Source organism: Fusarium poae, chromosome 1, assembly GCF_019609905.1.
Source record: "Fusarium poae strain DAOMC 252244 chromosome 1, whole genome shotgun sequence".
Lineage (NCBI taxonomy): Eukaryota > Fungi > Ascomycota > Sordariomycetes > Hypocreales > Nectriaceae > Fusarium > Fusarium poae.
The window spans coordinates 3,691,369-3,719,360 of record NC_058399.1 but is presented as its reverse complement, the minus strand read 5'-3'; the positions used below and the strand labels follow the sequence as shown (position 1 = coordinate 3,719,360).

The 27,992-nt window shown below is 49.6% G+C and overlaps 13 protein-coding genes across 13 annotated transcripts; 8 read left to right on the top strand and 5 right to left on the bottom strand.

The window, feature by feature from the left end:
- Window positions 1-43: 43 nt before the first annotated feature.
- Window positions 44-1,841, top strand: FPOAC1_001226 (uncharacterized protein; the record flags this gene model as incomplete). The annotated part of the gene is made up of 2 exons (XM_044845831.1): window positions 44-280; window positions 348-1,841. The coding sequence occupies 2 exons, from the start codon at window positions 44-46 to the stop codon at window positions 1,839-1,841; spliced, it is 1,731 nt and encodes a 576-aa protein (XP_044711747.1).
- Window positions 1,842-3,615: 1,774 nt separating this feature from the next.
- On the top strand, window positions 3,616-4,904 carry FPOAC1_001225 (uncharacterized protein; the record flags this gene model as incomplete). The annotated part of the gene is made up of 2 exons (XM_044845830.1): window positions 3,616-4,275; window positions 4,341-4,904. The coding sequence occupies 2 exons, from the start codon at window positions 3,616-3,618 to the stop codon at window positions 4,902-4,904; spliced, it is 1,224 nt and encodes a 407-aa protein (XP_044711746.1).
- Window positions 4,905-5,265: 361 nt separating this feature from the next.
- Window positions 5,266-6,424, bottom strand: FPOAC1_001224 (uncharacterized protein; the record flags this gene model as incomplete). The annotated part of the gene is made up of 4 exons (XM_044845829.1): window positions 5,266-5,323; window positions 5,377-6,139; window positions 6,200-6,248; window positions 6,299-6,424. The coding sequence occupies 4 exons, from the start codon at window positions 6,422-6,424 to the stop codon at window positions 5,266-5,268; spliced, it is 996 nt and encodes a 331-aa protein (XP_044711745.1).
- A 1,066-nt stretch (window positions 6,425-7,490) lies between these two features.
- FPOAC1_001223 (uncharacterized protein) lies at window positions 7,491-10,201 on the top strand (the record flags this gene model as incomplete). The annotated part of the gene is made up of 2 exons (XM_044845828.1): window positions 7,491-9,347; window positions 9,398-10,201. The coding sequence occupies 2 exons, from the start codon at window positions 7,491-7,493 to the stop codon at window positions 10,199-10,201; spliced, it is 2,661 nt and encodes an 886-aa protein (XP_044711744.1).
- A 438-nt stretch (window positions 10,202-10,639) lies between these two features.
- Window positions 10,640-11,263, bottom strand: FPOAC1_001222 (uncharacterized protein; the record flags this gene model as incomplete). The annotated part of the gene is made up of 1 exon (XM_044845827.1): window positions 10,640-11,263. One exon carries the CDS (start codon window positions 11,261-11,263, stop codon window positions 10,640-10,642), a length of 624 nt encoding a protein of 207 aa, XP_044711743.1.
- A 275-nt stretch (window positions 11,264-11,538) lies between these two features.
- On the top strand, window positions 11,539-12,371 carry NSA2 (Ribosome biogenesis protein; the record flags this gene model as incomplete). Its single annotated transcript, XM_044845826.1, has 2 exons — window positions 11,539-11,541; window positions 11,592-12,371. The coding sequence occupies 2 exons, from the start codon at window positions 11,539-11,541 to the stop codon at window positions 12,369-12,371; spliced, it is 783 nt and encodes a 260-aa protein (XP_044711742.1).
- A 945-nt stretch (window positions 12,372-13,316) lies between these two features.
- Window positions 13,317-14,785, top strand: RMT1_1 (type I protein arginine N-methyltransferase Rmt1; the record flags this gene model as incomplete). The annotated part of the gene is made up of 6 exons (XM_044845825.1): window positions 13,317-13,399; window positions 13,467-13,480; window positions 13,560-13,579; window positions 13,663-13,772; window positions 13,916-14,247; window positions 14,307-14,785. 6 exons carry the CDS (start codon window positions 13,317-13,319, stop codon window positions 14,783-14,785), a joined length of 1,038 nt encoding a protein of 345 aa, XP_044711741.1.
- Window positions 14,786-15,585: 800 nt separating this feature from the next.
- Window positions 15,586-17,253, bottom strand: FPOAC1_001219 (uncharacterized protein; the record flags this gene model as incomplete). Its single annotated transcript, XM_044845824.1, has 2 exons — window positions 15,586-16,443; window positions 16,498-17,253. The coding sequence occupies 2 exons, from the start codon at window positions 17,251-17,253 to the stop codon at window positions 15,586-15,588; spliced, it is 1,614 nt and encodes a 537-aa protein (XP_044711740.1).
- A 959-nt stretch (window positions 17,254-18,212) lies between these two features.
- On the top strand, window positions 18,213-19,961 carry MUS81 (Crossover junction endonuclease mus81; the record flags this gene model as incomplete). Its single annotated transcript, XM_044845823.1, has 1 exon — window positions 18,213-19,961. The coding sequence occupies one exon, from the start codon at window positions 18,213-18,215 to the stop codon at window positions 19,959-19,961; it is 1,749 nt and encodes a 582-aa protein (XP_044711739.1).
- Window positions 19,962-20,190: 229 nt separating this feature from the next.
- Window positions 20,191-20,950, bottom strand: FPOAC1_001217 (uncharacterized protein; the record flags this gene model as incomplete). The annotated part of the gene is made up of 2 exons (XM_044845822.1): window positions 20,191-20,864; window positions 20,920-20,950. The coding sequence occupies 2 exons, from the start codon at window positions 20,948-20,950 to the stop codon at window positions 20,191-20,193; spliced, it is 705 nt and encodes a 234-aa protein (XP_044711738.1).
- A 755-nt stretch (window positions 20,951-21,705) lies between these two features.
- Window positions 21,706-22,836, top strand: FPOAC1_001216 (uncharacterized protein; the record flags this gene model as incomplete). The annotated part of the gene is made up of 1 exon (XM_044845821.1): window positions 21,706-22,836. The coding sequence occupies one exon, from the start codon at window positions 21,706-21,708 to the stop codon at window positions 22,834-22,836; it is 1,131 nt and encodes a 376-aa protein (XP_044711737.1).
- A 328-nt stretch (window positions 22,837-23,164) lies between these two features.
- FPOAC1_001215 (uncharacterized protein) lies at window positions 23,165-23,913 on the bottom strand (the record flags this gene model as incomplete). The annotated part of the gene is made up of 2 exons (XM_044845820.1): window positions 23,165-23,787; window positions 23,847-23,913. 2 exons carry the CDS (start codon window positions 23,911-23,913, stop codon window positions 23,165-23,167), a joined length of 690 nt encoding a protein of 229 aa, XP_044711736.1.
- A 689-nt stretch (window positions 23,914-24,602) lies between these two features.
- Window positions 24,603-26,703, top strand: FPOAC1_001214 (uncharacterized protein; the record flags this gene model as incomplete). Its single annotated transcript, XM_044845819.1, has 2 exons — window positions 24,603-24,834; window positions 24,890-26,703. 2 exons carry the CDS (start codon window positions 24,603-24,605, stop codon window positions 26,701-26,703), a joined length of 2,046 nt encoding a protein of 681 aa, XP_044711735.1.
- Between the last annotated feature and the right edge of the window lie 1,289 nt (window positions 26,704-27,992).

Here is a 27,992-nt window from a genome sequence, read left to right as displayed (position 1 = left end):
TACCCCGATAACGAAGAACACAAACACATCATCACACCACACAATGTCTTCCATGATGTTCCTTAACCGAGCTGGTGCTCGCGGTCTTCGCACAGCTGCCCGAATCCAGCAGATGCGAACTGCTGCGACTCTGGCTTCTTTCAAGACCCCCAAGGTCTTCAACGAGCCCAACCAGCACTACACCAAGGGTAGCGAGCAGCGACAGGGTCTGACCGCTGCCATTGAGAAGCTCCAGAAGCAGCTGCCCATCGAGGTTCCCGTCGTTGTTGGCGGCAAGGAGGTAAGTTTGGCCGCAAACGTCCGACCTCGGCCATCACGAGAGCCATGTCTAATACAAAACCCTATAGATCAAGGCTTCCGCTCTCTCCAAGCAGCAGAACCCTGCCGACCATGCCACCACCGTTGCCTCTTACCACACTGCCACCACTGCAGATGTCTCGGCCGCCATTGACGCTGCTCTGGCTGCCAAGCCTGCTTGGGAGTCTCTCCCCTTCGCCGACCGAGCCGCCGTCTTCCTCAAGGCTGCCGATCTGATCTCCACCAAGTACCGTTACGACATCATGGCCGCTACCATGCTCGGTCAGGGCAAGAACGCTTGGCAGGCTGAGATCGATGCCGCTGCTGAGCTGGCTGACTTCCTCCGCTTCAACGTACACTACGCTGAGCAGCTCTACAGTATCCAGCCCGAGCACAACTCTCCTGGTGTCTGGAACCGTCTCGAGTACCGTGCCCTCGAAGGTTTCGTCTATGCTGTTAGCCCCTTCAACTTTACTGCCATTGCCGGTAACCTGCCCGGTGCCCCTGCTCTTCTCGGTAACGTTGTTGTCTGGAAGCCCAGTGACTTTGCCATTGCCTCCAATTGGCTCGTCTACCAGATCCTGATTGAGGCTGGCCTCCCTAAGGACGTTATCCAGTTTGTCCCTGGTAACCCCGTCGACATCACCAAGGTTGTCCTTGAGCACAAGGAGTTTGCTGCCCTCCACTACACTGGCAGCACCAGCGTTTTCCGTCAGCTCTACGGCACCATCGGTCAGGGTATCGCTGAGGGCCGATACCGAGGCTACCCCCGTGTCGTTGGTGAGACTGGTGGCAAAAACTTCCACCTGATTGACCCTACCGCAGAGATTGATAATGCTGTCAAGCAAACCGTCCGTGGTGCTTTCGAGTTCCAGGGCCAGAAGTGCAGTGCCACTTCCCGACTCTACGTCCCCAAGTCCAAGTGGCCCGAGTTCAAGGAGAAGCTCGTAGCTGAGGTTGAGGCCATCAAGATTGGCAACCCCACTGAGCACTTCAACTTCATGGGTCCCGTCATTCACGAAGCTTCCTTCAAGAAGCTTTCTGGTGCCATTGATGAGGCAAAGAGCGACAAGGACCTCGAGCTCGTCGTTGGTGGCAAGTATGACTCTTCCAAGGGCTACTACGTCCACCCTACCATCTACGCCACTACCAACCCTAACCACAAGTTCTTCTCTACCGAGTTCTTTGGTCCTATCCTCACCACCTACATCTACGATGACGCCGCCCCTAACGCCATGGCCGATGTCTGCAAGCTCATCGAGACCACCTCTGACTACGGTCTGACCGGTGCTGTCTTTGCTGCTGACCGTGAGGCTTCCCGCTTTGCTGAGGAGCACCTCCGCAACGCCGCTGGCAACTTCTACGTCAACTGCAAGAGCACTGGTGCTGTTGTCGGTCAGCAGCCCTTCGGTGGCTCTCGCGCCTCGGGAACCAACGACAAGGCTGGTAGCCAGAACCTCCTGACCCGCTTCGTCAATGTTCGAGCTATCAAGGAGGAGTTCGTTCCTACCACCAAGGTCACCTACCCCAGCAACGAGGTCTAAGTGTCGAACACACGTACCCAAATTTGAAAGACAAGTGGAGTTTGGATGATATGATATGACATGAATGATCTGCATAGTATAAGCAAATACTGCATTGGGGCTATCGCTCACGACATAAAGGAAAGAAGGCACACCGGATAACAGAACAGACCGCATGTCTATCAAGTTACCTGTTGATAAACTGAAGAACTGGTTCAGATGGTCAAGGCTTGTTCGTGGGTCTGTGGCGTGTCAGGGGTAGGTTCTTGGCAAAGAGCCGCCCCGGGGTCTCTCCCCACGTTGGCTCACACAAGATGGTGATGGGTGGGATTCCTACATGTGGAATTGGGGAAAATGGCCCAGTGTGCTGCTGCAGCTGTATGATAGAAGAGCCGTCGACGTCTTGAAGACACGCACGTGCTCAATTAAGTCCAAGGACAAATAATAAAGCCATTTTTTTTTCTAAAGCCAGGTTGCAACCCTTCTTTTTCTCTCTCTTCTGGTTGAATCAAACAAAGCAAAGTGCCGGATATTGTGAGATGTTTTGTTTTGTGCATGAGCCTGTAAACTCGTATAATAGTGGCAATGTTCCAATGAGACACGTGCCCTCCTGTACTGGTTGTTTGTCTTTGCCTAATTGGCAACTGAGTGAAGCATCGATCCTGACTCTTAATAGACTTGTGGAGTTGTTCTGTGGAATGGCGGAGGTGGAGTCAAAGATTGGAGACAGATTGGAGATCTCAAAGGTGCCCCCATCTTTCTCTCACTCACAGACAGGGCTCATATTATTGCCCCAACGTTTATTAATCCACGGTCCTCAAAGGACAATTGGTCTGTGCAAATGCTTGTCTTGACTCTCTACCACCATCAGCTTTGCATTTGTCGCTGATGATAACATATGCGTATGTTGGAAACTGCATTTCACTTACTTTTTAGTCTTGACTTACACCTTCATCATGGTAGCATGGTTCATCATGGCACCTCATCCTTTTTATCTCGAGCCAATGGCTACCAATGTACCACGCTATAGCCCCTCGTGCCCTCCTGTACGAAGCTCGAGTAACTTCCCGTCTTTCTTCATCCAGCATGGACGCCAATCTAAGCCTCTTTTCTGTACTTCTGAGACTGGACCCCTGCCCACCGAAAAGCCTACTCTGACCACGTTTGTCAATCCCCCACGCTGATTCGCTAACCGCCAAATAGAGCACGCGACCATTTCCTCGATGATGCTTGGTCCATGAACTCAGTTCCTTTTAACCCGGTCGTTCTAGGTTCAAGTCGGACAAAGCTTGAGATGTAGTTTGCACTTCTTCGAGCTGGATTGGAGGGAAACAGCGGGCTCAGACATGAAACCCTTTGAACTGGGAGGCGTGGTAGCGTTGCGTGTCCGCCTCTGCAGGCAAAGGCCCCCGTCTATCCAGCATTGAAGGACGTCTGGTAGATTGTTCTGAGTTGACCAATTTAATATCTTTTGCCCCATGTCCATGTCTTGACTCTAAAACGAGACTGGAACTTGCTCATCTTCGCCCGCAGTCCATATTATCCTCTCCTAGAAAACGGTCATTGCTGTATCTCTTTCTCCTGTGGTCTGAACAAAACAGTTTGGCCAAACGTAACACCAGCTCATCGCTGTTCTTACTCTGGTTCACTATAACTTGCCGAAAGCTGGGACTGTCACCCCTCATACTATTCTTATATGACCTTTCCCCTTGGAATTAGCACCAACCATCGCATTTGATCCAACGCTCTGGTACGCAGAATTGCTACCAGACCCAGAGTACTCAACATTGCAAAGATGCCCCGGCCAGGTCTTCCACTCACTCCAGGCTCTTCATCCGACATTAAAGGAAAAGACGGAACCCAACAGCTTGCTTCTTTCCAGCTCTCGTTCGAGCTACCGCCTCCAGCGATCTATGACGCTTCTCGTATATCACCCACCATGTCATCTCAGGTTTCACCGACAGATACAAAGTCGCACCAGGTCGGCACTACTTCACCGGGAACAACATACCCAATGCAACCAGCCGAGGCCGTAAAGGCTCGATGTCGCTCATCAGCTGCCAGGGATGCAAAGGATAGCTCGTTCGCCCTGCCACCTCCACCAACTCGATCCAGGAAGATAATCCAGATGAAACCTCGACAGGAGGGAAGCAGCGACAACACCAATAAGGAGAAGTCAAAGTCAACTGGTAAGAGCAGTACGGCTGCGAAAGCCACGGCCACGGCTGCCAACTCAAAGGTCGCAGCAGCACCTCTAGGAGATGCGGCTACAGATGATAAGACGAAAAAGAAGCAACCTAGTGCTACAAGTGCAGCAGGAAGAAAGATTGCCAGGAAAACTGCACACAGTTTAATCGAACGTCGAAGGCGGAGCAAAATGAATGAGGAATTTGCCGTACTCAAGGGCATGATTCCAGCTTGTACAGGGGATATGCACAAACTCTCCATTCTTCAGGTATGTCTCTGTCCAAACTGTGCTTTAAAGATCGAAAGTCGGTGACTGACTCATTTCCTATCCAGGCTTCGATCGAATATATCCGGTACTTGGAGGATTGTGTCTCCAAGCTAAAAGCACAGCAGGAGGATGACAACGGCCAGACAGAATCCGGGCGTCAGACGCCTACGGGTCGAGAGCGGTTACCGTCCATTCGTGAATTCCACCCGACCTTCCAAGGCGACCCAGCTGGCGATGATGATATCGAGATGGAGGATTCCGATGTCGCATCGCCTGCTCTGAATGCCATGCCGGATCAAAATGCCCGTCATCCGTCTGCATCACCTGCGCTTCCTCCGCAAGACTCTCGCCATAGAGCACAGTCCTACTCTTCAGCATCAACCGACCATCGTCGATATAGCTATAGTGTTTCTGCTGGGACATCACCCGCCTTCGGCCCCCAAATATACGGAGCACCACACTACGCCAGGAGCGATGCCTCAGCGCCAGGGTCGGCCTTGACAAGCCCAGCACTCAATCCTCAAAGCGAACTGGATCAAGAGGCTATGGCTGCATTGTTGATGCTGAATAATGATCGTCGCGATTCCAAGGGTCGGGGACTGTCGGTGCGTGATCTTCTTAGCACATGAGTTTCATGGAGATAATGAACACGAGTATAATCGATTATGCTTGTAATGAAACGATAAAAGGTGAGGGAAATATATATATTGGGCTTGATTTTAGATGCTGGGTGTTAGAAGAAATGTATTTAAATAGATGGGAAGTAGGTAATCTCGATCAAGGATTGAATTGGTTTTCAATTAAAAGAAAGAAAGTGGGGTTCTTGTTTGACGTTGCCAGTTCAGATACCAGGTAGGTACCTAGGTACAGATTAATTACGATATATCTCTATCGCACGTTTATATTCAGAACGAATTACGCCAAAACATCAACACCGTTTAATTAGTTCTATAAGATGGTATTTCTTTGCTAGCATGAGTCTATTCCTTACTAAAGCTTAAGTCGCTGACCGCGAGCTATATCGTCCTGAGCATCTTTAACAAGGAAACTACTCATTGTTAGCAATGTGATCAGAAAGAACCGTCACACGATATAACTCACTTGTACCATAGGATGGTAGGCCCGATGGTCATAAGATGCCATAGACTATGGGCGTCAACGCAACCCAGCCAAGGCGGAAAGTCAAAAAGTTCCATGCTCATGGCAAAGATGATCCAAGCGACCACAAAACCAGGCCAGGCTGCCCATATACGCCTGGATTCTCTGTATCTGTTGAAACTGAACCATGTCCAGAGCACGTGCTGCACAATACCAGCCGCCACATTCGCAGCCATGTTGTAAGTATAATCCCATCGAATGAACTTCAGATAGGCGACATGGCCAAGGAAGAGGGAGGCGCAAAGGAGCGACCAGACTCGGAGTGTGGTTCGTCTTCGGGGTGTGCGCTTATCGAGCCTGAAGACCCTCACCACCGTATAGTATAGTCCATATAGTACACTGGCGCCAGCAGCGAAATAGTCCAGCTCTTCAGTGACGTGGAAGTCGCGGGTATGGAATATAGAGCTGAATGTCCAAGAAGCTATTCCAATATAGGCCAGCCAATCATAGAATATCCGCATAGAGTATGACTTTGGTATCCTGGCTTGGTCCATTATTTTCAATCCATGCCAGTGCGCCCAGAGATTGCCCAGCGAAAAGAGGACACTAAAGGGTTCCTGCATGCCGAGGAAACGGTAGAACGGCCATTTCCCGTAGAATTGTTCGACTGAGAGACCTGTGGCCATTCGTTGACCTGTCACTATATGCTGGCAGGCATAGTCACATTCGCTGGCGCAGTTCCATAATAGGAGACGATGTAGAACAGCTGTTGAAGGAAAGACACATTAGCTGGAGTACACTAATGGTAGAAATCAAAGATACGTACGGATCGGAGTTTGCGGTTTGCCTGGGGCACAGTTTTCGGCATTGCAGATCTGTGGTGTTAAATTAGTCTCTGGTCACTTTGCGATGTGGTTACCCTCACCTTGAGACAGTCCTTGAATTCTGGCAACCTGTCGCCAGTCGAAGCATCAACGGTAATCGCAAAAACGAGAACGAGGACGGTCAAGGATACAATCCGCGCCCATGGCCGCCCCCTTTGAGTTGCCATCGCGAGTGCATCGACCTATTTGCGACGAAAAGAAAGAAGTTGAAATAATTGGAAGCGAAACTGCATGAGAGAGGAGAGGGGACCATTTGACGATGTGGCTCACTAGCAACCCGACGTAACGTTGGCGGTTCAATTTCATGATTGGTCAAATACCTGCAGTTAACCTTTTGTGGGGAAGACAGCTTACAACCCCTGTGAGTTGTGTAATGCCATTATAAAGGATATATATTACAGGGCTGTTTAGATGATTTGATCAGAAAACAGCAGAAGCTACCTAGATAAAGGACCAATATGAGTGAAGGATGCTGAATACTCATCTACATTACAGTCTCACTTTATGGCTGACATTCCAAGTGTCAAGGTAGACCTACCTAGACAACGACTTGAATTACACAATTCACAGAACATAGGACTCCAGAGAAATTAGTTCCAGATTTCAACATAATGCTGTTGGAGAAAGCATCAGCTTATTGTTATCCTTTACCTTCTTCTCGCATCATTTTCTGTGCTGTGTTGGACATGATAGTTTACATGCATATGCAGATGGAGCATACATTAAATTCGGGTGGTTAGACTATGGATCCGCCAGTTGTCATGCATGGTAACCGAAAAGCCGTTTATAAAACCAACCTAATTGCCTTGTCTACCGGTTGTGAGGTTTAAATACAACCTTACCAGTGTCACCATCAGCAGCATAATGACACACCACCAGTAATCAACTAAACCATTTGTTTGTTAACCAAGTTATGATGCATGACATTGCAACCCTACACTTGGCCGCTAAGATTGAGCCGAGTGTCGTTGCTAGGCAACCAGCAGCTCGCTGATTGGACCGCATTTTCTCGTGGGACAACACGCCTCGTCTCCCATATCTCTCTTCCCTGTCCCATACGCGATAGTCTCAAGTTTTGGAAACTTGTCTTGCAAGCCGGGCAATGGCAATAATAATCGAATTGTAGCAAATACCTTAACTCTTCACCAGACTCACCATCACCAAGCCTTGACCGGTTCGACTTCTTACACGGCCCGGACACGCTCTACTGCACCTTTGCAAAACAACATTAATATGGCGACAGCCTCGCCCACACCCATAGGCAATGGCCTTGTGCGAAGAACATCACAAAGACAAGCCCTTAGAAGACTACCTTCGCGTCCAGTTGCGAATCACAACGAGAGCTTTTCTGCTCCTTCGAACCAACCCCTCCCCAATGGCTATCACCCCAAACCACAGCAATTCCATGATGATAGCTCCGAGGACGAGATCCCAGTACCTATGAAGCTCAGTGCTCTCACCAAGGCGCTTCTCAATGATGGTGATCCCGCACCCACAGAGCGTCCGGTTTCACCTCCCCGAACGCGACGGCGCACGAGCGCCCTGAACGCGTCGACATCTTCAACCAGTGAGACCCGCCGACAACGAAGGTCCGGAAGCGTACAGCCCCACGACACAAGGTCTTCAAGACCAACGAGCCCGGCACAAGTACAAAGTCGAGAGATTAGCCCTGTTAGAAAACGAGTTGTTAGATTAAGCAACACGCCTCAAAGTCTAAATCAATTAAAGCCCACCAAGCGACGCTCGACTTCTACGTCTCGCTCAACCCAACGGTCCCGACCTCAAAGCCGCCCCGAGAGCCGCGATATGTCTTCCGACGAGCGCTATGATTCCAGGCAGGACTCTAAAGATTCCAAACATGATTCTCAATTGGATGTGAATACCCCGGCGCAGGGTGGACGCGTTGTGCGAATCAATGCTGGTTCTCCTAGTAACAGGAGTCGGCTTGGCTCCACTGGCCCTTCTTCAGGGAGATCCGCAGATCGATCTGTCGTGGACAGATCTACAATTGAGGATAACGATCAGCCCGAGGAGCCTGCGACGGTTGCAAGAAATCCTCCTCCCTTTCACCACGGCAGCGTCTCCAGGTACCCTTCGACAAGCACAAGGACAAGACCCGAAGATAACGGAAACCTGCAAAGTTCAATGCGCGTCAGGCGCGTTAGCAAGGTTGCGGGCAGCTTCTTGAGCGGTCCCGCCCGGCGCGGTCGCCGAAGACAGAGCGAGGAGGAGGGTGAAGGAAACGGAGACGGAGACATGATCTTGTCCAGCCAGGAAACTGATGGTCAGCCTGCCGAAGACCAACATGCCACTTCATATTATGGTGATGGCATCCGGGATTTCAACTCGGGAAGCCCAGTTAGTGGACAAGCCGCCGCTAGAGCAATCCACCGTCGCAATGCTTCCAACATTGATTTACGACTCGGTGCTGCCAGACAATATTCGAGGGAAACATCACCAAGGGAATCCACACCAGAAGTGCAGGTCCCAGAGCCAGAAGCTAAGCCTGGACACGACGAGGAGATCCATTATAGGCTTCCTGCTCATAGACCAGACTTACCTTCTGGCCGCGATCAAGAGAATGATATTCAGCCAAGCCTCAAGAGAAACAAGCCTTCTATGGATGCGCTTCTGGACAAGATACCGAAACGACCCATGAGCGCCGATCCGGCTCCCGTGAGAGCAACTTCGCCAGACAGGAAACCGCTGGCCTCGATGGCCCGAAACACTCCCCTGCGTCACGCTCCTCCTCCACCTCCAAAGATGTCTGTTCTTGAGGCTGCCACTGCCACTGCCGGTGCTGCTACGACTACTCAAGCAAAGCAGCGAAGGAACATTCTGCGAGTAAATGGCGTTGCCTACACCCGTCTTGATTGTCTTGGCCGAGGTGGTAGTGGAAAGGTTTACCGCGTTGCCGCCGAAAACGGAAAGATGTTTGCCCTTAAGCGTGTTTCTCTGGAGAATGCAGATGACTCGACCATCAAGGGATATCTTGGTGAAATTGACCTGTTGAAGAAACTAGGTGAAGTAGAAAGAGTTATCAAACTGTTTGACTGCGAGATGAACACTGAGAAGCAGGTTCTGACTTTAGTAAGTTGAAATGAGTAAAAATTATGAACTATTTGCTGACTTTCGAATAGCTTATGGAGATTGGAGAGCTGGATTTCAATACCTTTTTGAGGAAGCGATATAATCCTGAAGCTGCGAAATTCGATCCAGTTTTCGTGCGATTCTACTGGAAGGAAATGCTTGAGTGTTTGCAGGCTGTTCATCAGTGCGATATTGTCCACTCTGATCTTAAGCCCGCCAACTTTGTTCTTGTCAAAGGCCAACTCAAGCTTATCGACTTTGGCATCGCCAATGCCATTCAAACAGACGAGACTGTCAACGTTCACCGTGAGACCCAAGTCGGAACCCCAAACTATATGTCTCCAGAATCTCTTATGGACTCCAACAACCCCCGAGGAGGCCGTGCGCCTGGCCGGCCCAAACTCATGAAGCTTGGCAAACCCAGCGACATCTGGTCTCTGGGCTGTATTCTGTATCAGATGGTTTATGGTCTGCCACCGTTTGGCCACATTGCCAACCAGATGTCAAGATGCCAAGCCATTATCAACTGGGACCATGAGATCGAGTTCCCCTCTCGCGGCATGGGTGGTATGTCAGTTCCTCCTTCTCTCATCCGCACCATGAGACGCTGCCTTCACCGCGACCACCATATGCGCCCGAACTGCGAGGAACTCCTGCACGAGTCCGACCCCTTCTTGTACCCTGCTGAGCTTACCGACAAGGCTCTTCCTATTGATGAGGAACTGCTTGGTAGAATCATCCAGAGTGTGGTAACAAGGTGTCGTGAGCGGATGCCTACCGAGGCTGAAAGCCTCAGTGTTTGGCCACAAGCTTACTGGACCAGTGTTAAGAAAGCCATGGCCGGTAGGATGTGATCAGCCAATTATGTATAATGTTGGAGTTGCCGAGGCGCAATTGCTTCCTGGATGAATGTTTTATGATCAACTTGAACGGATTAGAAAGAGAACATTTTATAGCTGGGTGTTGAGGAGTATTATTCTTGTTGTCTTTCGTTGTATAACCAAATACCTACTTTTTTATTTGTTTCAGGCATAGGGGTTTTTATCATAGGTAATATGGAACGGCTTTCGATAGCCAATGGCGCTTATGGCTTAAACTACACGACCGAGCAGGTTCATGAATAGAACATTTTTCAGCGTCTTCAAGATTGAAACTTTTCATGGTCTTTACAAAATTTGCTGTATTATTGTACAGCCAGCTCTGAGCTGGTAATGGTACATCGTTTCGTGGTGTTTCCTGTTTTGTTTTTACATGTACAACAACGTTGAAACTTTCATTCCTCATTCTCATGTTTATTCGATATCCTCCGCGTTGTTGATGTTTAGCTCCGAGATGCGTAGAATTGTGTATCGGTGCTTGCTCTTGGCCTGCCTCATCCTTCGCTGCCTCCTCTTCTTCTTGATCTTGATGCGTAGAGGCTCAGATTCTGTTCCAATAACCGTAGCCCGGCACTCAAAAACCCGCTCATCGATATGGGGAGCGCCTTTCATGGTGTAATCTCTGCTACCGAGGACACTGGCCCGGTTGAGCCGTAGGACATCGCCAGGTTGAACACCGGGCATGCGAAAAGGCAGACGGACCTGATCACCCTCCCGGACAAGGTATGGGAACCCGTGGACATGAACGGTGATATAATGATCCGGTTGAGCGGCCAGGAATGGTAGAAGGGTCTTGACAGAGTCGTCCATGGGCTTTGGAGGTGGGTTAGGATGGCTCACTTTGAGAGCCAGAGGTCGGGGCTGATTGGCTGTAGGATTGGTCGCATTCTTGGGGTGACGCTCAGGGAACGTTTGCTCGATGATGGGCGCTGTGGTGTTGAACGCGCGAGTTCGAATCGGCAGTAGAGATGAGGGGGCCGAGAATCGGGCGCTGGGAGCTCGAAGCTCCAGCATGGAGCGGAAAAGTGCCCTGCTCATTTTAGATAGCAGTGCCTTTCAGGCTTGAGCACTTTCGCTGGTCAATTGGACGGGGAATTGAGCTGTCGTACTCGAAGTATTGAATTGTATCTCAAAAAAGTTCAAGGTGCCCGTTCATGGGTCGACCCGGAAAAGCATAGCACCGAGTACCGACCAACTTAGTTTGGTACCAGTGCCGCCTTCGATAAACCGCCACTTTTTTTTTATCGCTAGGGAAATTTCAGCATCACTTCAATCAGATATAATCAAGTCCCTACCTGGGCTATACCGACAACATGGTATGTATCAAAAGTTGTACAATTGAAATTAATCGCTAATTCCTCTACAGCCTCAGAACGAGTATATGGAAAGATGGCGCAAGCTTCATGGTCGACGTCTTGATCATGAGGAAAGAGTTCGCAAGCGTACCGCCCGTGAGGGTCACAAGGCCTCGCAGGATGCTCAGAACCTGCGTGGTCTCCGAGCCAAGCTCCACCAGCAGAAGCGACACAAGGAGAAGATTCAGATGAAGAAGCAGATCAAGGCGCACGAGGAGCGCAATGTCAAGACCGCCGACGAGAAGGAGCCTACGACACCCATGCCCTCCTACCTTTTGGACCGTACAAACCCTTCAACTGCCAAGGCCCTCAGCAGCGCCATCAAGAACAAGCGAGCTGAGAAGGCTGCCAAGTTTGCTGTCCCATTGCCCAAGGTCCGCGGAATTAGCGAGGAAGAAATGTTCAAGGTTGTCAAGACCGGAAAGAAGATCCAGAAGAAGGCCTGGAAGCGCATGGTTACCAAGCCCACCTTTGTCGGACCCGACTTCACTCGACGCAACCCCAAGCACGAGCGCTTCATCAGACCCATGGGTCTCCGTTACAAGAAGGCAAACGTCACTCACCCCGAGCTTGGTGTTACCGTTCAGCTGCCCATCATCAGCGTCAAGAAGAACCCCCAGAACCCTCTATACACTCAGCTCGGTGTTCTGACGAAGGGTACCGTTATCGAGGTCAACGTCAGCGAACTCGGCCTGGTCACCGCCGGTGGAAAGGTTGTTTGGGGCCGTTACGCTCAAGTTACCAACAACCCGGAGAACGAGGGCTGCATTAACAGCGTCCTTCTGGTATAATGCGCTCAACAGTGTCTACGCGTGATGTTGAGGGGGATTCATTTGTTCAAGTTCGAATGCATGTATTGGCGCCAAGGCGTTTTTGGGTTACCGCGCGAAAAGAAAACAGGCCGTGATGGTAGATGGTTGGTAAACGGGTTGATTGTCGACTGAAGATTCCCAGTTGTGATGAAGAAGACTCACTCGAGTTATGGGCCACGCTCTGCGGTTGGCAGAACTTGATATATGGCCATAGATAGATAAATTTAAGATCCAGAGGTTGGGTTAAACGGCATTGATCTCTGGTTATGCCACAAGTACTCCTTCTGTCCCAATTTGCATGAAGCTTTATGTTCTGCCGGTAGCTTGGGCTATGGAAGTAGCCTTTTCCCATGCCTACAGTGCGAGGAACGAAATCGGTATTAACCACCAAACCTACTACATGCAGTCGATTTCGCATTAGACTTCGAGGGATACCCATATCAACTACATGCAGTAGTTAATTAAGAGAATACGCCTGGTGATAGTGTAATTTCTAGTCGATCCATAAATAACAAACAAGTGTCAAAAGCACCTCATTTCTCTCTATGGAATGGTTTCCCTTGACTCGGTGTACGGAAATTTTCTGCCTTATCTAATGAGAATGTCTCTTGAGCAGGGAGGCAAGAGCTGCTGGCCTGCCCACCTATTTTTCTAGAGCCACTAAACCCAAAACGAGCTGGTACTGAAAACAGGGTCCATAGGTGCTTCCTCTAAAAATTCGGGCGGTGACGCCGATAAATTATTTTCTGCCCGAACTAGCAAAATCGCATCCGTCTGTGGTCCCCCATCTCGCCCGCCGAAACTGTATGCTCCGTTTTGCGACTGAATCTTTTTTCCTCTCTACTTTTCTTCCTCACTCAACCTCAAATTATACAACCTATCCTCTCCAGTTCGAAACCCCCGTAACCCACAACAATTTTCAAAATGAGCGGAGATAAGATGGACGTCGAGGTCGCGGAGCAGAAGATGAACTCCTTGGAGCACAGCGAGCAGCACTACTTCAAGAGGTAAGTTTGGAAACCCCAAGCCAATCCAAGAGAAATCGTTGTATACTAACAGCGCTTTGCGATACAGCTACGACCACCATGGTACGAACAGAAGCCAATCTCTTCTATACTGAAGCTACAAGAACTCTTTACTGACTGATTATTTTTTGCTTTTCAATAGGTATCCATGAGGAGATGTTGGTATGAGCTTCCCTTCCTTACATTATAGCCCTTGCGCTGCTGTATTGAGCTATCCGCTGACCATGTTGCTCCTATGTCTTTAGAAAGATGAGGTCCGAACACGATCGTATATGAACGCTATTATGCAAAACAAGCACATTTTTAAGGACAAGGTCGTTCTAGATGTTGGCTGCGGAACCGCTATTCTCTCTATGTACGTGCGCAACAAGACCCTGCAATAAACTGCCCCTCGTCATGCCCCGCGTTTGCAAAACGACAAGCTCTCGCAACACGCGCCATTCTGGACAAAAAAGCAGACGGAATTGATCGAATTTTAATTAACAATTGCTGTTATAGGTTCGCCGCCAAGGCTGGTGCTAAGCATGTTATTGGTGTCGACATGTCCACCATCATTTTCAAGGCTCGTGAGATCGTCAAGATCAACGGCCTTTCTGACAAGATCACTCTTCTCCAGGGCAAGATGGAGGAGGTTGAGCTCCCCTTCCCCAAGGTCGACATCATCATCTCCGAATGGATGGGATACTTCCTTCTCTACGAGTCCATGCTTGACACCGTCCTCTATGCCCGTGACACTTATCTCCAGAAAGATGGTTTGATCTTCCCCGACAAGGCCACCATCTTCTTCGCCGGTATTGAGGATGGCGACTACAAAGAGGACAAGATCGAATGTGAGTATTCGTTCTGGCAGAATTTTGAACCTTGAAGCACAGTTGCTAATGATTTCTAGTCTGGAACGATGTTTACGGTTTCGACTATACCCCTCTCAAGGCCACTGCTCTCTCTGAGCCACTTGTCGACACTGTTGAGGTCAAGGCTGCTGTCACCGATCCCGCTCCCGTCCTTACCCTCGATCTCTACACCTGCACCGTCGCCGACCTGGCTTTCCAAGTGCCCTTCAAGCTCTCCGCCAAGCGCGACGATTTCATCCACGCCCTAGTGTCGTGGTTTGATATCGACTTCACCGCCTGCCACAAGCCTATCCGCTTCTCAACAGGCCCCCACACCAAGTACACCCACTGGAAGCAGACCGTTTTCTACTTTGAGGACGTTCTCACCGTCCAGCAGGGCGAGGAGATCCAGCTCAACCTTGATGTCCGACCCAATGATAAGAACAGACGCGATCTTGACATCAAGATTGCCTACGAGCTCGAGACCCAGGACGCCAACCGCTCCTCCAAGGGTGCTCTCGAATACCGCATGTGCTAAGTGGCCTTTTCAGTAAGCACATGCCTACCTACCTGTTGTAATGACTACACGAAAAAGATAAAATCGAGGGTATGAATTGATTTGAGGGAGGAGGCTAGACACTTGAGTTTGGGAAACGTACAAGGCGGACGGCGTCTTCTTGCATCTTACACGGGGTAAATATTACTGTTAGATAACTCCAGAGGGAGAAGAAAACATGAGCGTGAGGGACGGTTTGGTAGATTGACGACCCGTTATGAGTGATACCACAAAGAAGACCACTCCGGATTCACCTAGTCAATAGATCTTTGCTTTGATATGCGTTGGGCTTTCGTTTCGCATACCTGTTACAAAAAGTGAGTTTGAGTAAGTGATTGGAGTAAAGAAACTTTTCATTCATCGTTAAATTGGGCTAATCATACCGCTCATTGTCCCGGAGGGCCCCTCTGAGCCTGAGCTTAATAACATAACTATTCTTTTGGAAACATCTTTTTGTTTCCTTTTATCCTTTCTTTTGAACAATTGCTTCCCCGCATGCTCGTCCTGTACTGGGCGTGTCCTAACATTCAGCTCTTTTTTTTTTTTTTTTTTTGTTAATCTGAGAAAACAAAGATTTCTTCATCCAAGTCTTGTTCGCTGCAGTTTTGGCTGCTCGAGTCTTGCCCACCCGACTCGTGTTCACTCGAGAATAGTCCACTCGCGACTAGTTCACTCCATTCTCGTTCTCGTTCACGCGAGTCTCGTTTACTCGAGTCTCCTTCACCCAAGTCTAGTTCGCCCAAGTCTAGTTCACCCAAGTCCGACCGATATATGAGATTTTCCTAAGAACCGAACTGCTTGACGATTTGAGCAACCTTGTTAGCAAGTTCATCCGCCTCGGAGCGGGTGGCAGCCTCAGCATAGACACGGCATGCATTCTCAGTACCACTTGCGCGGGCAAAAGAGCGAGCACTGGTGTACTTCTTAACGCATTGGTCGATCTCGTCTTGAGCACCCACGGGGTGACTAAGGCGACGCTCTGCGTCGGTGGTTTGGAAGAGGTCTTTGTTGCCAACTTCGACACGGACAAGTCGGTTGGGGAGGTCGTTGTAGGTCATAGCCCAGTCCTTGAGGGTCCAGCCCTTGTGGGCAAGAATGACTTCCACCATGAGCATGTCGGAAATGGCATCACCGACGGTCTGGTTGATCAGATCGCTGACGGCAGCGAGAGTCTCAAGAGCATCTTTCTGAGCAGGTGACTGGGGCTCAGTCTCACGGAAAGCGCGGATGGCCTCCTGAGAGAAGACAACAGTACCGTGACCGTTAGCCTCGAAGTAAACGCCAACATCGAACTGGCAAGCAGCGTGGTGCAAGTGCTTCACACCAGTGGGAGTGAAAACAACGGGAAGGCCAAGGTGCTTCTCAATATAGTTGGTGCTGGCACCGTTGGCATAGGCAGTCTGAACAACACCGATACGAAGGTCATCTTGGAGGCCAGCAGAGCGAACAAGGTCGCCGATGAAAGAAGCGTTAAGCGAGGAGATGCGGTCGCCGTCGAGCATGAAGAAACCGGTATCGGGGTCGACCCAGTAGTAGATCAGACGATCGGCGTCACCGTCAAGAGAACAACATCGGGCACCGGGAACAGGCTTGGGACTAGGAGGAGCTCGCTGCTTGGTCTTGACGAAATCGGCACCAGACTGGAATTAAGTTAGTGATTGCTCCTTTGCTGTGGGGATTTGAAGTCAACTTACATCCAGGTTGAGGACCTCGGGACGGAGGACGTCGTCGTTGACAACCTTGATGTCGATGGTGCCTTCGGGGACGACCTTGAGGAAATCGGAGAGCTTGGGACCACCAACGCCGTTGGCGCAGTCAACGATGAGTTGGCCCTGGGGCTTTCGACCCCGTAGAGCACGGGTAAAAGCCTCAGACATCTTTTCATAGTAGCCCTGCTCGCTGACCTTGCCGTATGCCTTGGGGGTGCCTTCAGTGTTGACGCAACGGGTCAGGTAGTGAAGCTGGGGGGTGGTGAGGATCTTGTAGTCGGTGTAGTCGGTGTTTGTGGCCTCGAAAGCATCGGCGAGAGCAGCAACGAGGGAATGACCGGAGGGACGAGTATCACGGCCGTAAACAACTCGACCAGGAGAAGAGAGATCGATCTTGAGCTGGGTAGCCAGAGCCTTGTAGTTATCGAGAAGCTCCTGATCAGAAGGAGAGTTGACAAGCTTGGTGGCATATGCCTCCCACTCCTGCTCAAGCATCTCACCCATGGGGTCAACAATCTTGACACCATTGTCGACAGCTGGGTTGTGACTGGCAGTAATCATGACACCAATGGCCTGGCCATTGAGCTTACGGCTTCGCAGACCGGACAGGAGACCGACACGGAATGAGACGCCATCGAGAAGGTCGGCCTTCATGCGGAACCCCGCAGTACCATAGTTATAGACATGGTTAGGCACGATAGGGTGCTTGGCCGAAGCGGCGAGGAAGTTTTCGTCAGACATTCTACGTATTCTTGGAGATGAACTAATGAAGATGGGATGAAAGAAGAAAACAAAACAAGACGGGGACGCAGGCGGGAGGAGAATGTGAAAGAAAGATGGAGCTTGAAATAGATTCCTTTTTTGAAACGATTGAAGCCTCCGCAGTGACGAGGCGGGGAGACTTTCTATACCTACTAAGCTGCCCGTGTACGGGCTGATACCATGGATGGAGGGGCACGCACAGGAGCTACCTACCAACAGTGCTTGCCTACAGGGACGGCCAACTGTTCATAAAGGTGGAAAAATACACTACAATATGGATGGCCGGTACATCCCAGCCACCTGGACTTGCACATTCATGCTCGGAGCTGAACTGTGCTTCTAAACGGTTGGCTTCACTGCCCGGGTAAACTGATGGCTTAAAGGGGCTATGTAGTAATCCTTTAGCGGTCAAAAATACTATTTATGATACATACCGCCTCAATCGAGTGGATTCTTTAACGTTGGGTGCTATAAAAAGTTACAGCAGAGCTCCCGTCTCTTTGATGGGAGTGCCCCGCTTCATGAAGCTAAGTGTGTTGTAGCGCAGGTGGGAGTTTTAGTTGCTTTAGTTGGGTACCCGGATTACCTGGTTGCTACGGCGGGCGCCCTACCCGCAGAGAATCAGTTTGTAACCTGAGCAGTTAGTACTAAGTCTAAGTTCAGGGTCTCACGTCAGCCAATATTAGCAGCTCAGCAATACAGGTCTCACCGCCCGAACCACTGGGTCGTTAATCACACGTGACTTCGTGTCATTCTTCCCCCTGTCGCTGTCAACGCGAAACTGTCGTCGCGTCTTACTTCCCGACTGGCGGCAGCACCAAACCTCCAGGATTGCCTTGAGTTGGTCACTCAACTTATTTCTGATGTCAATCTCCAGTCACTATTTGTTCATAAAGTCCAAGCCGTACCTTCGTCATAAGGCAATTCAAAGTGGCGACATGGCCGACGCCGACTCAGCCAATCCCCAATTTCTCGAGTGGGTGAAAGAGTGGTTGGATTTAGCTCGTGAACGCAATTCCAAAGGCGTTACCACGTACCGGACAGCGTACAACTCGCTGAAGGCGTGTCCCATTACTTTTGAACACCCCGCACAGTTGCAACAACTCAAAGGTTTTGGCCCCAAACTCTGCGACCGTCTTGAACAGCAATTGAAGAAACATTGCGAACAGAATGGCCTTCCAATGCCTCCGCATCCAAGGTCCCATAAAGCGGCACCGGTTCCTGGCGGTGAAAATGGAGAAGGTTCTTCAGCAAAGCCTGCGAAAAAGGCGCGCAAGCCCAAAGCCTACGTCCCTGCCCTTCGATCTGGAGCTTTTGCCTTAGTAGTAGGACTCTCGACCCTGGATGAAGACACCGCTAGTGGGATGACCAAGGCTGAACTCATTGAAGTTGCGCAGCCTTACTGTGATTCATCCTTTTCTGCTCCTAGCGATCCCACCAAGTTCTACACTGCCTGGAACTCGATGAAAACTTTGCTGCAGAAGGAGCTAGTATACGAAAGAGGGCGGCCGTTGAGGAGATATGCCCTGACCGACGAAGGATGGGAAGTTGCCAAGCGTATAAAGGACACCGACCACTGGCAGACCGAAAAGGGTAGGGTTAAGGATCCTACCTCAGCGCAACCCGTTATTCCGAACTTCCAGCCCGAAGTCGTTTCTAGACAAAAGTCGCCTTCTGTGGAGATCGCTGAACCACCACAAGCTCCATCAGAGTATCAAAATGTTGTATCTGATGGACCAAAAACGTCAGGCGGTGCCTCGTTGCCCAACTTCACTCCAATATTATTACCTCCAGGAACCTTTACCGTCCAATTAGTCTTGGACGTTCGTGAAGTAAGGGCCAAGACAGACCGCGACTATATGCAAGAGGAACTCGCAAAACAAGGCGCGAAACCCATTATGCGTAGCATGGAGCTTGGAGATGCTCAGTGGGTCGCGAAATGTAACGACCCGAACCTGCTCTCATCACAGGGTGCTGAGGGTGATGAGGTCGTGCTGGACTGGATTGTCGAGAGAAAGCGCCTTGATGACTTGATCGGGAGTATCAAGGATGGCAGATTCCATGAGCAAAAGTTTCGCTTACAACGATCCGGTGCGAAGAAAGTGATTTACATCATCGAGGAAATTGGAATGGACCCAGAGGTGATTAACAGATATGCCGAAGCAGTACGATCGGCTATCGCTTCGACGCAAGTAGTTAATGGCTACTTTGTCAAGAGAACGAACAAGATGGACGAGACAATCAGATACCTCACACGGATGACTGCCATGCTGAAACGGACGTACGAGAGTAGATCCCTGCACGTCATACCTACCAAGGTCCTTACCTCTCAGAATTACCTTCCGCTGCTGAAGCACCTTAGGGAATCCATATCTCCAGATTGGTACGTTACCTACCCGGCCTTCTCCTCGCTTGCGTCAAAGTCAGAGTCCATCACATTGCGAGACGTATTCTTGAAAATGCTCATGACTATCAAGGGCGTCACAGGAGAGAAGGCACTTGAGATACAAAAACGTTGGAAAACACCTTACGACTTTGTCAAAGCTTTTGAGGCCTGCGGAACTGGTGAGCAGGGTTTGAAGCGCAAGCGCGAGTTGGTTTTCAGTGAAACAAGCCACCTCGTTGGGCGGAAGAAGTTTACGAAGCCGCTGAGCACCAAAATCGCCGAAGTTTGGGGCGATGCATAAAGGTTTGCGTAAGAGATTTTGCTTGTATACGTATTTTGACGAGGGCGGAAGGATATTGTGAGTATTTTGGTACGTAGGATCGAACGAAATTGAACGCTTGTATGATAGGAACATTGGTATTGGGCGTCTGTGGTGTTGAAAAGATAACAAGTCATTTAAGAGTATCAGGGTATAATGATGAGGAATGGTACCCAGGCCATTAACTAGGTATTAAAATTTATCCAATCCTTTATTGCTTTGCGCCAAATCCTTGTGCCACGATCCTCTCAACAATCTTCTCAATGAAAGGAAATGAGGCAGCAGATCCCGGCTCGGATCCGACAACGCCACCAAGCGACTTTTCAGCATACTTGGCCATCATGTCGACCTCGATGTTGACTGTGTCACCCTCTTTCTTCTGCGCCACAACAACCCTCTCTTGAGTGTAGGCGATCAGCATCACCTCCCACCAGCCCTCCTGGTCATTGACCTTGGTGACGGTCAAGCTAGTGCCGTCAATGGCGATGTAGCCTTTGTACACAATGTACCGCAGCATGTCCCTACGAGCAGGCTGGAAGCGGAAAGTCAGGGCATTGCCATCCTTGGTGACAGACAGGATCTTGGCGGTGGTATCGACGTGGCCCTGGACAAAGTGGCCGCCCATGCGTGTATCAGCACGGACAGCGCGCTCAAGGTTGACGTTGCTGTTCTCCTGAAGATCACCCAGGTTGGTGATTCTCAGAGTCTCGGGGGCTACGCCAATGGTGAAGGCTTCAGGTGTGAAAGAGGTGACGGTGAGACAAACACCATTGACAGAGATGGAATCACCATCGTGGCAGTCGGAGAGGAGCTGGGAGCCAGAAGGGATGGAGATGGTCAGAGAAGTACCACCGGTAGAATCATTGTTGTCAAGCTTGGAGACAACTAAAAGGTTGTGAGTCAGTTGACCTAGACCAAGTTTGAGTGTGCTAAGACTGACCTCCTACTTCCTCTACGATTCCGGTAAACATGATGAATTCGTTATTTTTTCTATGGTAGTTGTTGGAATTAGGTATTGGTTTTAATACTTGTCTTAAAGTTCAAGGCGCGATGACAAATGCTCTAATAAGTCGGACTGGATGCTGATGATATGTTCCACTTTGCCCCGCGAGTGCCCCGCATGGAGGTGAAAGAAATACCAGGACAGGCTCTGTTCTTTAATGGTTGAAATATCGTGCAGATGCTTCACTTCAGCATAAAGTACGGAGACCAGTTGACGAACTAATTCTGTCAACCTTTGCCCCTCGGTCGATAGACGCTCAAAGTGTCTGGTTTGGACATCACGAATGAAAAGAGCAGTGGTTTGATCAAGAATGTTGAGGTTTGACACGAATTACACACGGAAAGTTCAGCCTTCCATGTCTGCTTTTGTTAGCCTCACTCGTAAATCTATCATAATGATATTGCTCTACCTACCTACCTACTAAGGTATGGAAACTTACATGAATGAATGAGTTGGCTTGGCTTGTTATGGGCCGTTATCGATAAGACCCGCCTAAATTTTTCAGTTTCCCACTCAACACCAAAGCAGGCTTCTGAGAGCAAGCCTACTCAGTACACATCATCTCATTTTCACTTCCTTCAACGATCGAGATTTTACTTGATCTTACTCCCCGACTATAAACCGTGGCTCAATACCAGTCACCTTAATATTTGTATTAGTGGCAGTTTACTACAACTCTGTCCACCCCAACTTCTCATATCAGCTCCCCGCTTCACCACCAACATGGCGCCCTCAAGACCCGAGACAAAAAAGACGAATCCTGACATCGCAAAACTTATTGTCGATGCGCAGACTCAGCTTGAGGTGGGAAGAGTAGAGGAGGCTGCTACCCTTGCCCAGCAGGCTCTTGACGCTACCGGCCAAGGTGGTGACTTTGAGCTCAGCGCTGCCAACCTTTTGGGTACAATCTTTATCGAGTCCGGCGACGTTGACGAGGCCCGAGCTGCTTTCGAGCGTGCGGTTCACCTCGATCAAGATGGAACCGTGGACGAAAAAATTGGCGGTGGCCCCGAGAAGTTCCTCCTTCTAGCCCAGCTCAGTGAGGAGGGCGGTCTTGACACCGTTCAATGGTATGAGCGCGGTGCGACGGCGCTCCGAAAGCAGATTGCAGTACTGAGCGAGATCCGATCACCCACTCCTCAACAAAAAACATCTCTTCAGGAGAAGCAACACAAGCTGGCCGGAGTCCTCTGCGCTGTTGCCGAGGTGTACATGACCGACTTGTCGTGGGAGCCCGATGCCGAGTCACGCTGCGAGACCCTTATTACCGAGGCCATGCTCCTCGCACCCGCAGCTCCTGAGACCTGGCAAACAGTTGCAAACGTCCGAATTTCACAGAGCCGTGCCAATGAGGCCCAGACCGCTCTGCGCAGGAGTCTTGAGTTGTGGCAGAACCTCCCCTCCAGCCACCCTGATGTTCCCGAGTTTCCCACCAGAATTGCTCTCGCCCGCTTGCTGATGGAGACCGAGCTGGAGGATGAGGCCTTGAGCGTGCTGGAGCGTCTTGTCACAGATGACGACACTAGTGTCGAGGCTTGGTATCTTGGCGGTTGGTGTCTCTACATCACTGGTGAGAAGCAGAAGACCACTGCCTCCAAGCCATGGAATGAAGCCACCAAGGACAACGAGGAGTGGAAGGGGCTGTGGAAGTCATCGAGACAGTGGCTTTCTCAGTGCTTGAAATTGTTCGATATGCAAGAATACGAAGACGAGCGACTTGGAGAGCACGCCAAGGAATTGTTGTCATGTATCAACAAGGAGATCGGTGAGCCGGCCGATGGCGAGTTGGATGACTGGGAGGACCCCAGTGATGGCGAGAACGATGATGATGATGATGCTGAGATGCAGGGTTGATTGCTTTATATTGGAGGCTTAGACGAAATGGATTAAAAAGCATTTGGTACGGCGTTTTGGAAGAAAAATGGGCATGTCTAGAGAAATTCTTTTCACCTCTAGAATTTAGTTAAAGCTGAACGGATTACCTCCGAGTCTATATCAGAACCTATGATCCGTAAACGTGGTAGCAGTGAGCTGTTGCCCTTTCCCGTTTTTTCTTTCTCATTTATATCTTCCGTCAACTCATCTCATCTCATAGAAGGCTGCTTGCCATTGCCTTGCATTTGTATTTATATTTGCATCCAAGCCCAAACTCCAAGTAATGCACCTTTGCTATATGGCCTCCTTATACGGCCTCAACTTTGAGCTTCTCAACACCCTCTACAGGCATGTCGTCATCCTCTTCATCATCGTCACCCTTACTAGCAAGACCTCTCTCCCAAAGCTGTCTGCCCGTCAAGCGAGCAGGCTCCTTGACTTTTGCTTTCTTCATCTCAGCTAGACGGTCGTCCTCTTCCTGTTGCCTCTTCTCCTCCATCTCCTTTATGAAACCCTCGCGCCACTTGATGAAAGTCTCAGGAGTCACACGAGTACCGTGGAATTTCTTGTTCTCCTCCGCCTCGGCAGCTTGAGCAGCTTCCTCGTGGGCCCTTGTGATGACATCCTTGCGCTCCTGGATGAGCTGCTCGGCATTATCCTTTAGCGTGGAAACTATCGCAAAGATCATTGCCATGCCGAGGTTTTCTTGGATGGTCTCGTCGAGGCTGGCGAGAAGCTGGTCGCGATCTTCTGCGACGTTGAAATGTTCGTGGGATATGGCATTGGGAGGAGTTAGGATGTCTAGATGGGGTGGTTTTTCGGGGTAGTCTTCTGGATACCTCACTTGGAGGAGCATGCTCGGGGGTTCTTTATCTTCTTCATCGGGAATATCTAGTGCGACTGAGACTCTAAACTCGGTTTCAGAAATGTCTAGAGAATGATTAGACAGACAGATCTTTATAGGTAGATTTCTGAAATGGAGTGTGTACCTGTAATTTCTTCTGGGAAAATTGATTCGAGCACCTCGCGCTCTTCGACTTGATCTTCCCGTCCCATTTTGGTGATTTGACCAAAAGGCTCTAAACGTAAATATTACTTTTGATAGAGTCTCGAAATGACGAGAGTCCTCATGAGGGTGGGGAGGTTTACAGACGGCGGGGTGACGGGAGCGACTAAAGAGGCTTAGTATCTTATTGACCGCCCGGCAGTTTCTCATACATACCTATCACAGACTCAATCATTTCAGACCTTGTTGTAAGACAAATAGTGTCATTATAAATTGCTGTTAGTGTCAAAACTTACAATTGAAGCACCTGGATCATACAGTCTTCTCTACGGTTTCTGAAATGCCATGGCTATTATTTATTGCGAGGGCTGTAAATCCCTTCTGTTGCTATACCTGACATTAATTGTACGATGAGATCTCATGGGCTTCACTTCGATTTTGCTTAGATAAGTACTTTAGCTAAGAAGCCCTATAAACTACTCAGTTTGATTAACTCGGGACATATAGGTAGACTCAATTGAGCAAAGACAAAATACAGTATCAATTGATGGAAGGCCTACTAGACATATAACTACAAGGTGCACGTGACGATCTCGACTTGTATTTTAAAATAAACGGGTCTTCTCTTATCAGTTAGCCTAGCGGCCAAAGGTTGGCTTATCGCTAGAAAAAAAAGTTGAAGTCTCAACTCTGCGACCCTGCATCCACCCATATACCCATATCGATCAAGTTCATAACAATGGCTACTAAATCTGCAGCCGTTGGCGACAAGAGAAAGTCCGCTCCTAGCGGCAAGTATCAGTCTTCTTCCAAGTTCAACAAGAAGCCTAGACTCGACGAGAGAAAGGTCAAGAAGCAACCTGTGAAGGAGTCGGAGGATTCTGACGAGGAAGATGGCGGTGCCGATCTGAGCGAAGAGGCTCCCCAGAGGTCTTCAAATGGTGCTGGAGATGGAAAGACCTTTGAGCGAAGTATGTTGTATCCTCAAATACCATGCGCAACTGGTCAATGCTAACCTCTCTTCAGCTTCAGGCCAAACTTCACGCGAATCCCATGCCAAGCAGAAGCAGCTCGCCCAGGAGCGCAAGGCCGCAAAGCCTCTCGCTGACGAAGTTCAACGCACAAAGAAGCTGTGGGAGAGACTGCGACGAAAGTCCCATGTTCCCAAGGAGGAACGACAGACATTGGTTGATGAACTGTTTACCATCATCACCGGTCGCATCAAAGATTTCGTCCTCAAGCACGACGCCGTGCGCGCTGTCCAGACTGCCATCAAGTACGCCTCGCCCGACCAGAAGAAGCAGATTGCTCGCGAGTTGACGGGCACATACGCTCAGCTCGCCGAGAGTCGATATGCCAAGTTCCTGATTGGAAAGCTTCTGGTCCAGAACGACGAGGAGATCCGAGATATCATTATTCCCGAGTTTTACGGCCGTGTCCGAAAGATGATCAACCACCCTGAGGCTTCATGGATTCTCGACGATGTCTACCGAGGTGTTGCGACAAAGGAACAAAAGGCTATTCTTCTGCGCGAGTGGTATGGTCCCGAGTTCTCTATCCGAGAGCTCACCAAGGATACAAACCCTACTTCCGACCTCAAGGCTATCCTTGAGGCTGAGCCCAACAAGCGAGGTCCCATCATGAAGAGTTTGGTTGACATTATCGGCTCTCTTGTCAACAAGAAGATGACTGGCTTCACCATGCTCCACGACGCTATGTTCCAGTACTTCTCTGCCACCCAGCCTGGCACAGAAGAGTTCACCGAGTTCTTCGAGATGGTCAAGGGTGACGAGGGCGGAGATTTGCTCAAGAACATGGCTTTCACCCGCAACGGTGCCAAGCTTACCTGTTTGCTCTTGGCTCACGGATCCTCTAAGGACCGAAAGCAGATTCTCAAGACTTACAAAGACACTTTCCTGCTAATGTCTGGCGACATCTGGGCACATCTCGTTATCCTTACTGCCTACGATGTTATTGATGACACTAAGCTCACTGCTAAAACCATCTTCCCTGAGATCCTCGGCGAGGGCGAGAGCCTTGCTCAGAACGTTGTTGCTGCAGCCAACAACCCCTTCGCCAGGACAACAATTCTTTATCTCTTCGAGGGTCTTGCCAAGTCTCTATTTCCTCCCAGCCAGTCATTTGAAGTTGAGATTCTCAAGGAGGTACACGAGATCCGTCAGACGACAAGTAAGAAGGATGAGGAAATTCGCCGCAATGAACTTGTCACTGCTATTTCGCCTCAGCTCATCTCCGTCATTGCTGAGGTTCCTTCCGAACTTACCGCCACCGCTTTTGGTTGCCAATTTGTCACAGATGTACTCCTCTCGGGAGTTGGTGACAAGCAGCAGGCTCTTGAAGCCATTGCCCAGTCAGTCAGTGGCAACCCTAGCGAGGAACCAGCAGAGGATGATCTTCAGCCCCAGGTACACATCTCAAGGACACCCCACGGTGGCCGCATGCTGAAGTCGCTGATCCAAGGCGGCAAGTACGACAAGGCTGCCGGCAAGATTATTCCTGTTGACCCTCCTCTGGAGTTCTCCAACGTCCTCTACCCAGTCATCAAGGAGCACATTATGGACTGGGCCACTGGACCCAGCTCGTTTGTTGTTCTTGGTCTTCTTGAGGTCGGCGACTTTGGAGAGACTGATGCGCTCAAGAAGACGCTCAAGAAGAACAAGAAGACCCTAGAGAAGGCCGCCACTGAGGAGACCCCTGAGCAAAAGGCTGCTCGTGAGGCTCACGAGGCCGCGCCCAAGGATGCCAAGAAGGGCAAAAAGAAGGCAGATAAGAAGCCTGTTGGTAATGTTGGTAGCAAGCTGTTGCTGGAGAAATTGTAAATGGAAAGCTGAAGAGATTGGGTCATGGATAGAGAGATGTGGTGTTTTAATTATCATATATCAGGCGTATAAAACTAGGGTGTTTTTGACAATGATATCACGGACTATGATATGTTCCTTGGTTGTCTATCTTCACAATGTTCTTACGTAGGCCTAGATGGCAACTATTAGAACATGTAAGCAACACATTTACGTGAGGCAACGACCATGACGAGCCAGCTATTGGAGTTGCATCTGCTTTCGCTAATGGGCCTCTTCAATCCTTGTTTTCTTTTCTGCAATTGTATGATGTGTCACGGTCAGGGGTACAGTTTCGCGCCGTCAAAGTCACACATGGCAGTGAATTGTTTGCTCGGCACTGTTTCGGTGTTTATGCTTTTGTGAAAACCCTCTTTGGATTATAGAGATGCAGGCGTGGTGCGATGTAGGTGGGAAAACCTCTGACTGAATAGCATATTGACATTCAGATAAGTATAGACGCGCTTTATATATGCATTCAGGTGAATCGAGCTGAGGGACCGTATTCACATTCGTTCTCAATTACTCGTTTCATAAATTTGTGTTTTTATTGTGGTATCACAAAGGGGGAAGTACAAGATAGACACAAGGTGCACACAGGCCACTATGAGATACTTTGTACAACTATATCTTGCCATGGCAGTTGGATGTACTACATCAATAAAACGTTTCATGTTACGTTGTCTAGAGATAGATCTTGCATATGATACTAGCACTATGCAGTAAGTAGGGAGTCGAGTAGAGGTGAAGGGTAGATTAGATGGTTTGCCGCTTCTTGGGGGTGCAGCTGTCGTGTTGAGTCTGTCATTAATAGATTAGAAGGTAGCCAGATAATCCGACGCTGTTCTTCAATTCTCCCTTTCCATATCGCATTGGCTAATGCAGGACCTCATGTATTGATATTGTTGTAATGTATACTCCTCTCCCTCTCCTCCTCGTGGCTCGTCCGTGATTATTTGATTCTTGGCCTCGTTGCACCAGCCTCCTTAGAAGTTCCAGAGCTGTAACTCGATTATCGTTACTTGTTACTCTATAGGTAAGTTCAATGCCTTATTGCAATACGATTTCCTAGCAATTTCCTTTGATTGTTACTTTCGTGTGAAGTGTGATGAGGCAAGTTTGGCCGGCAGCTGTTGGCAGCTGGCAAATTGCAACTGCTGATTAGCAAACTTCCTCCTCCTGCTCCTCTTCCATCTTTCTATTTCGACGTCACCTGCACAAACGGAAAAGGCTTATCCAACGCAACTCTTGCAACATCACAGACACTGTCT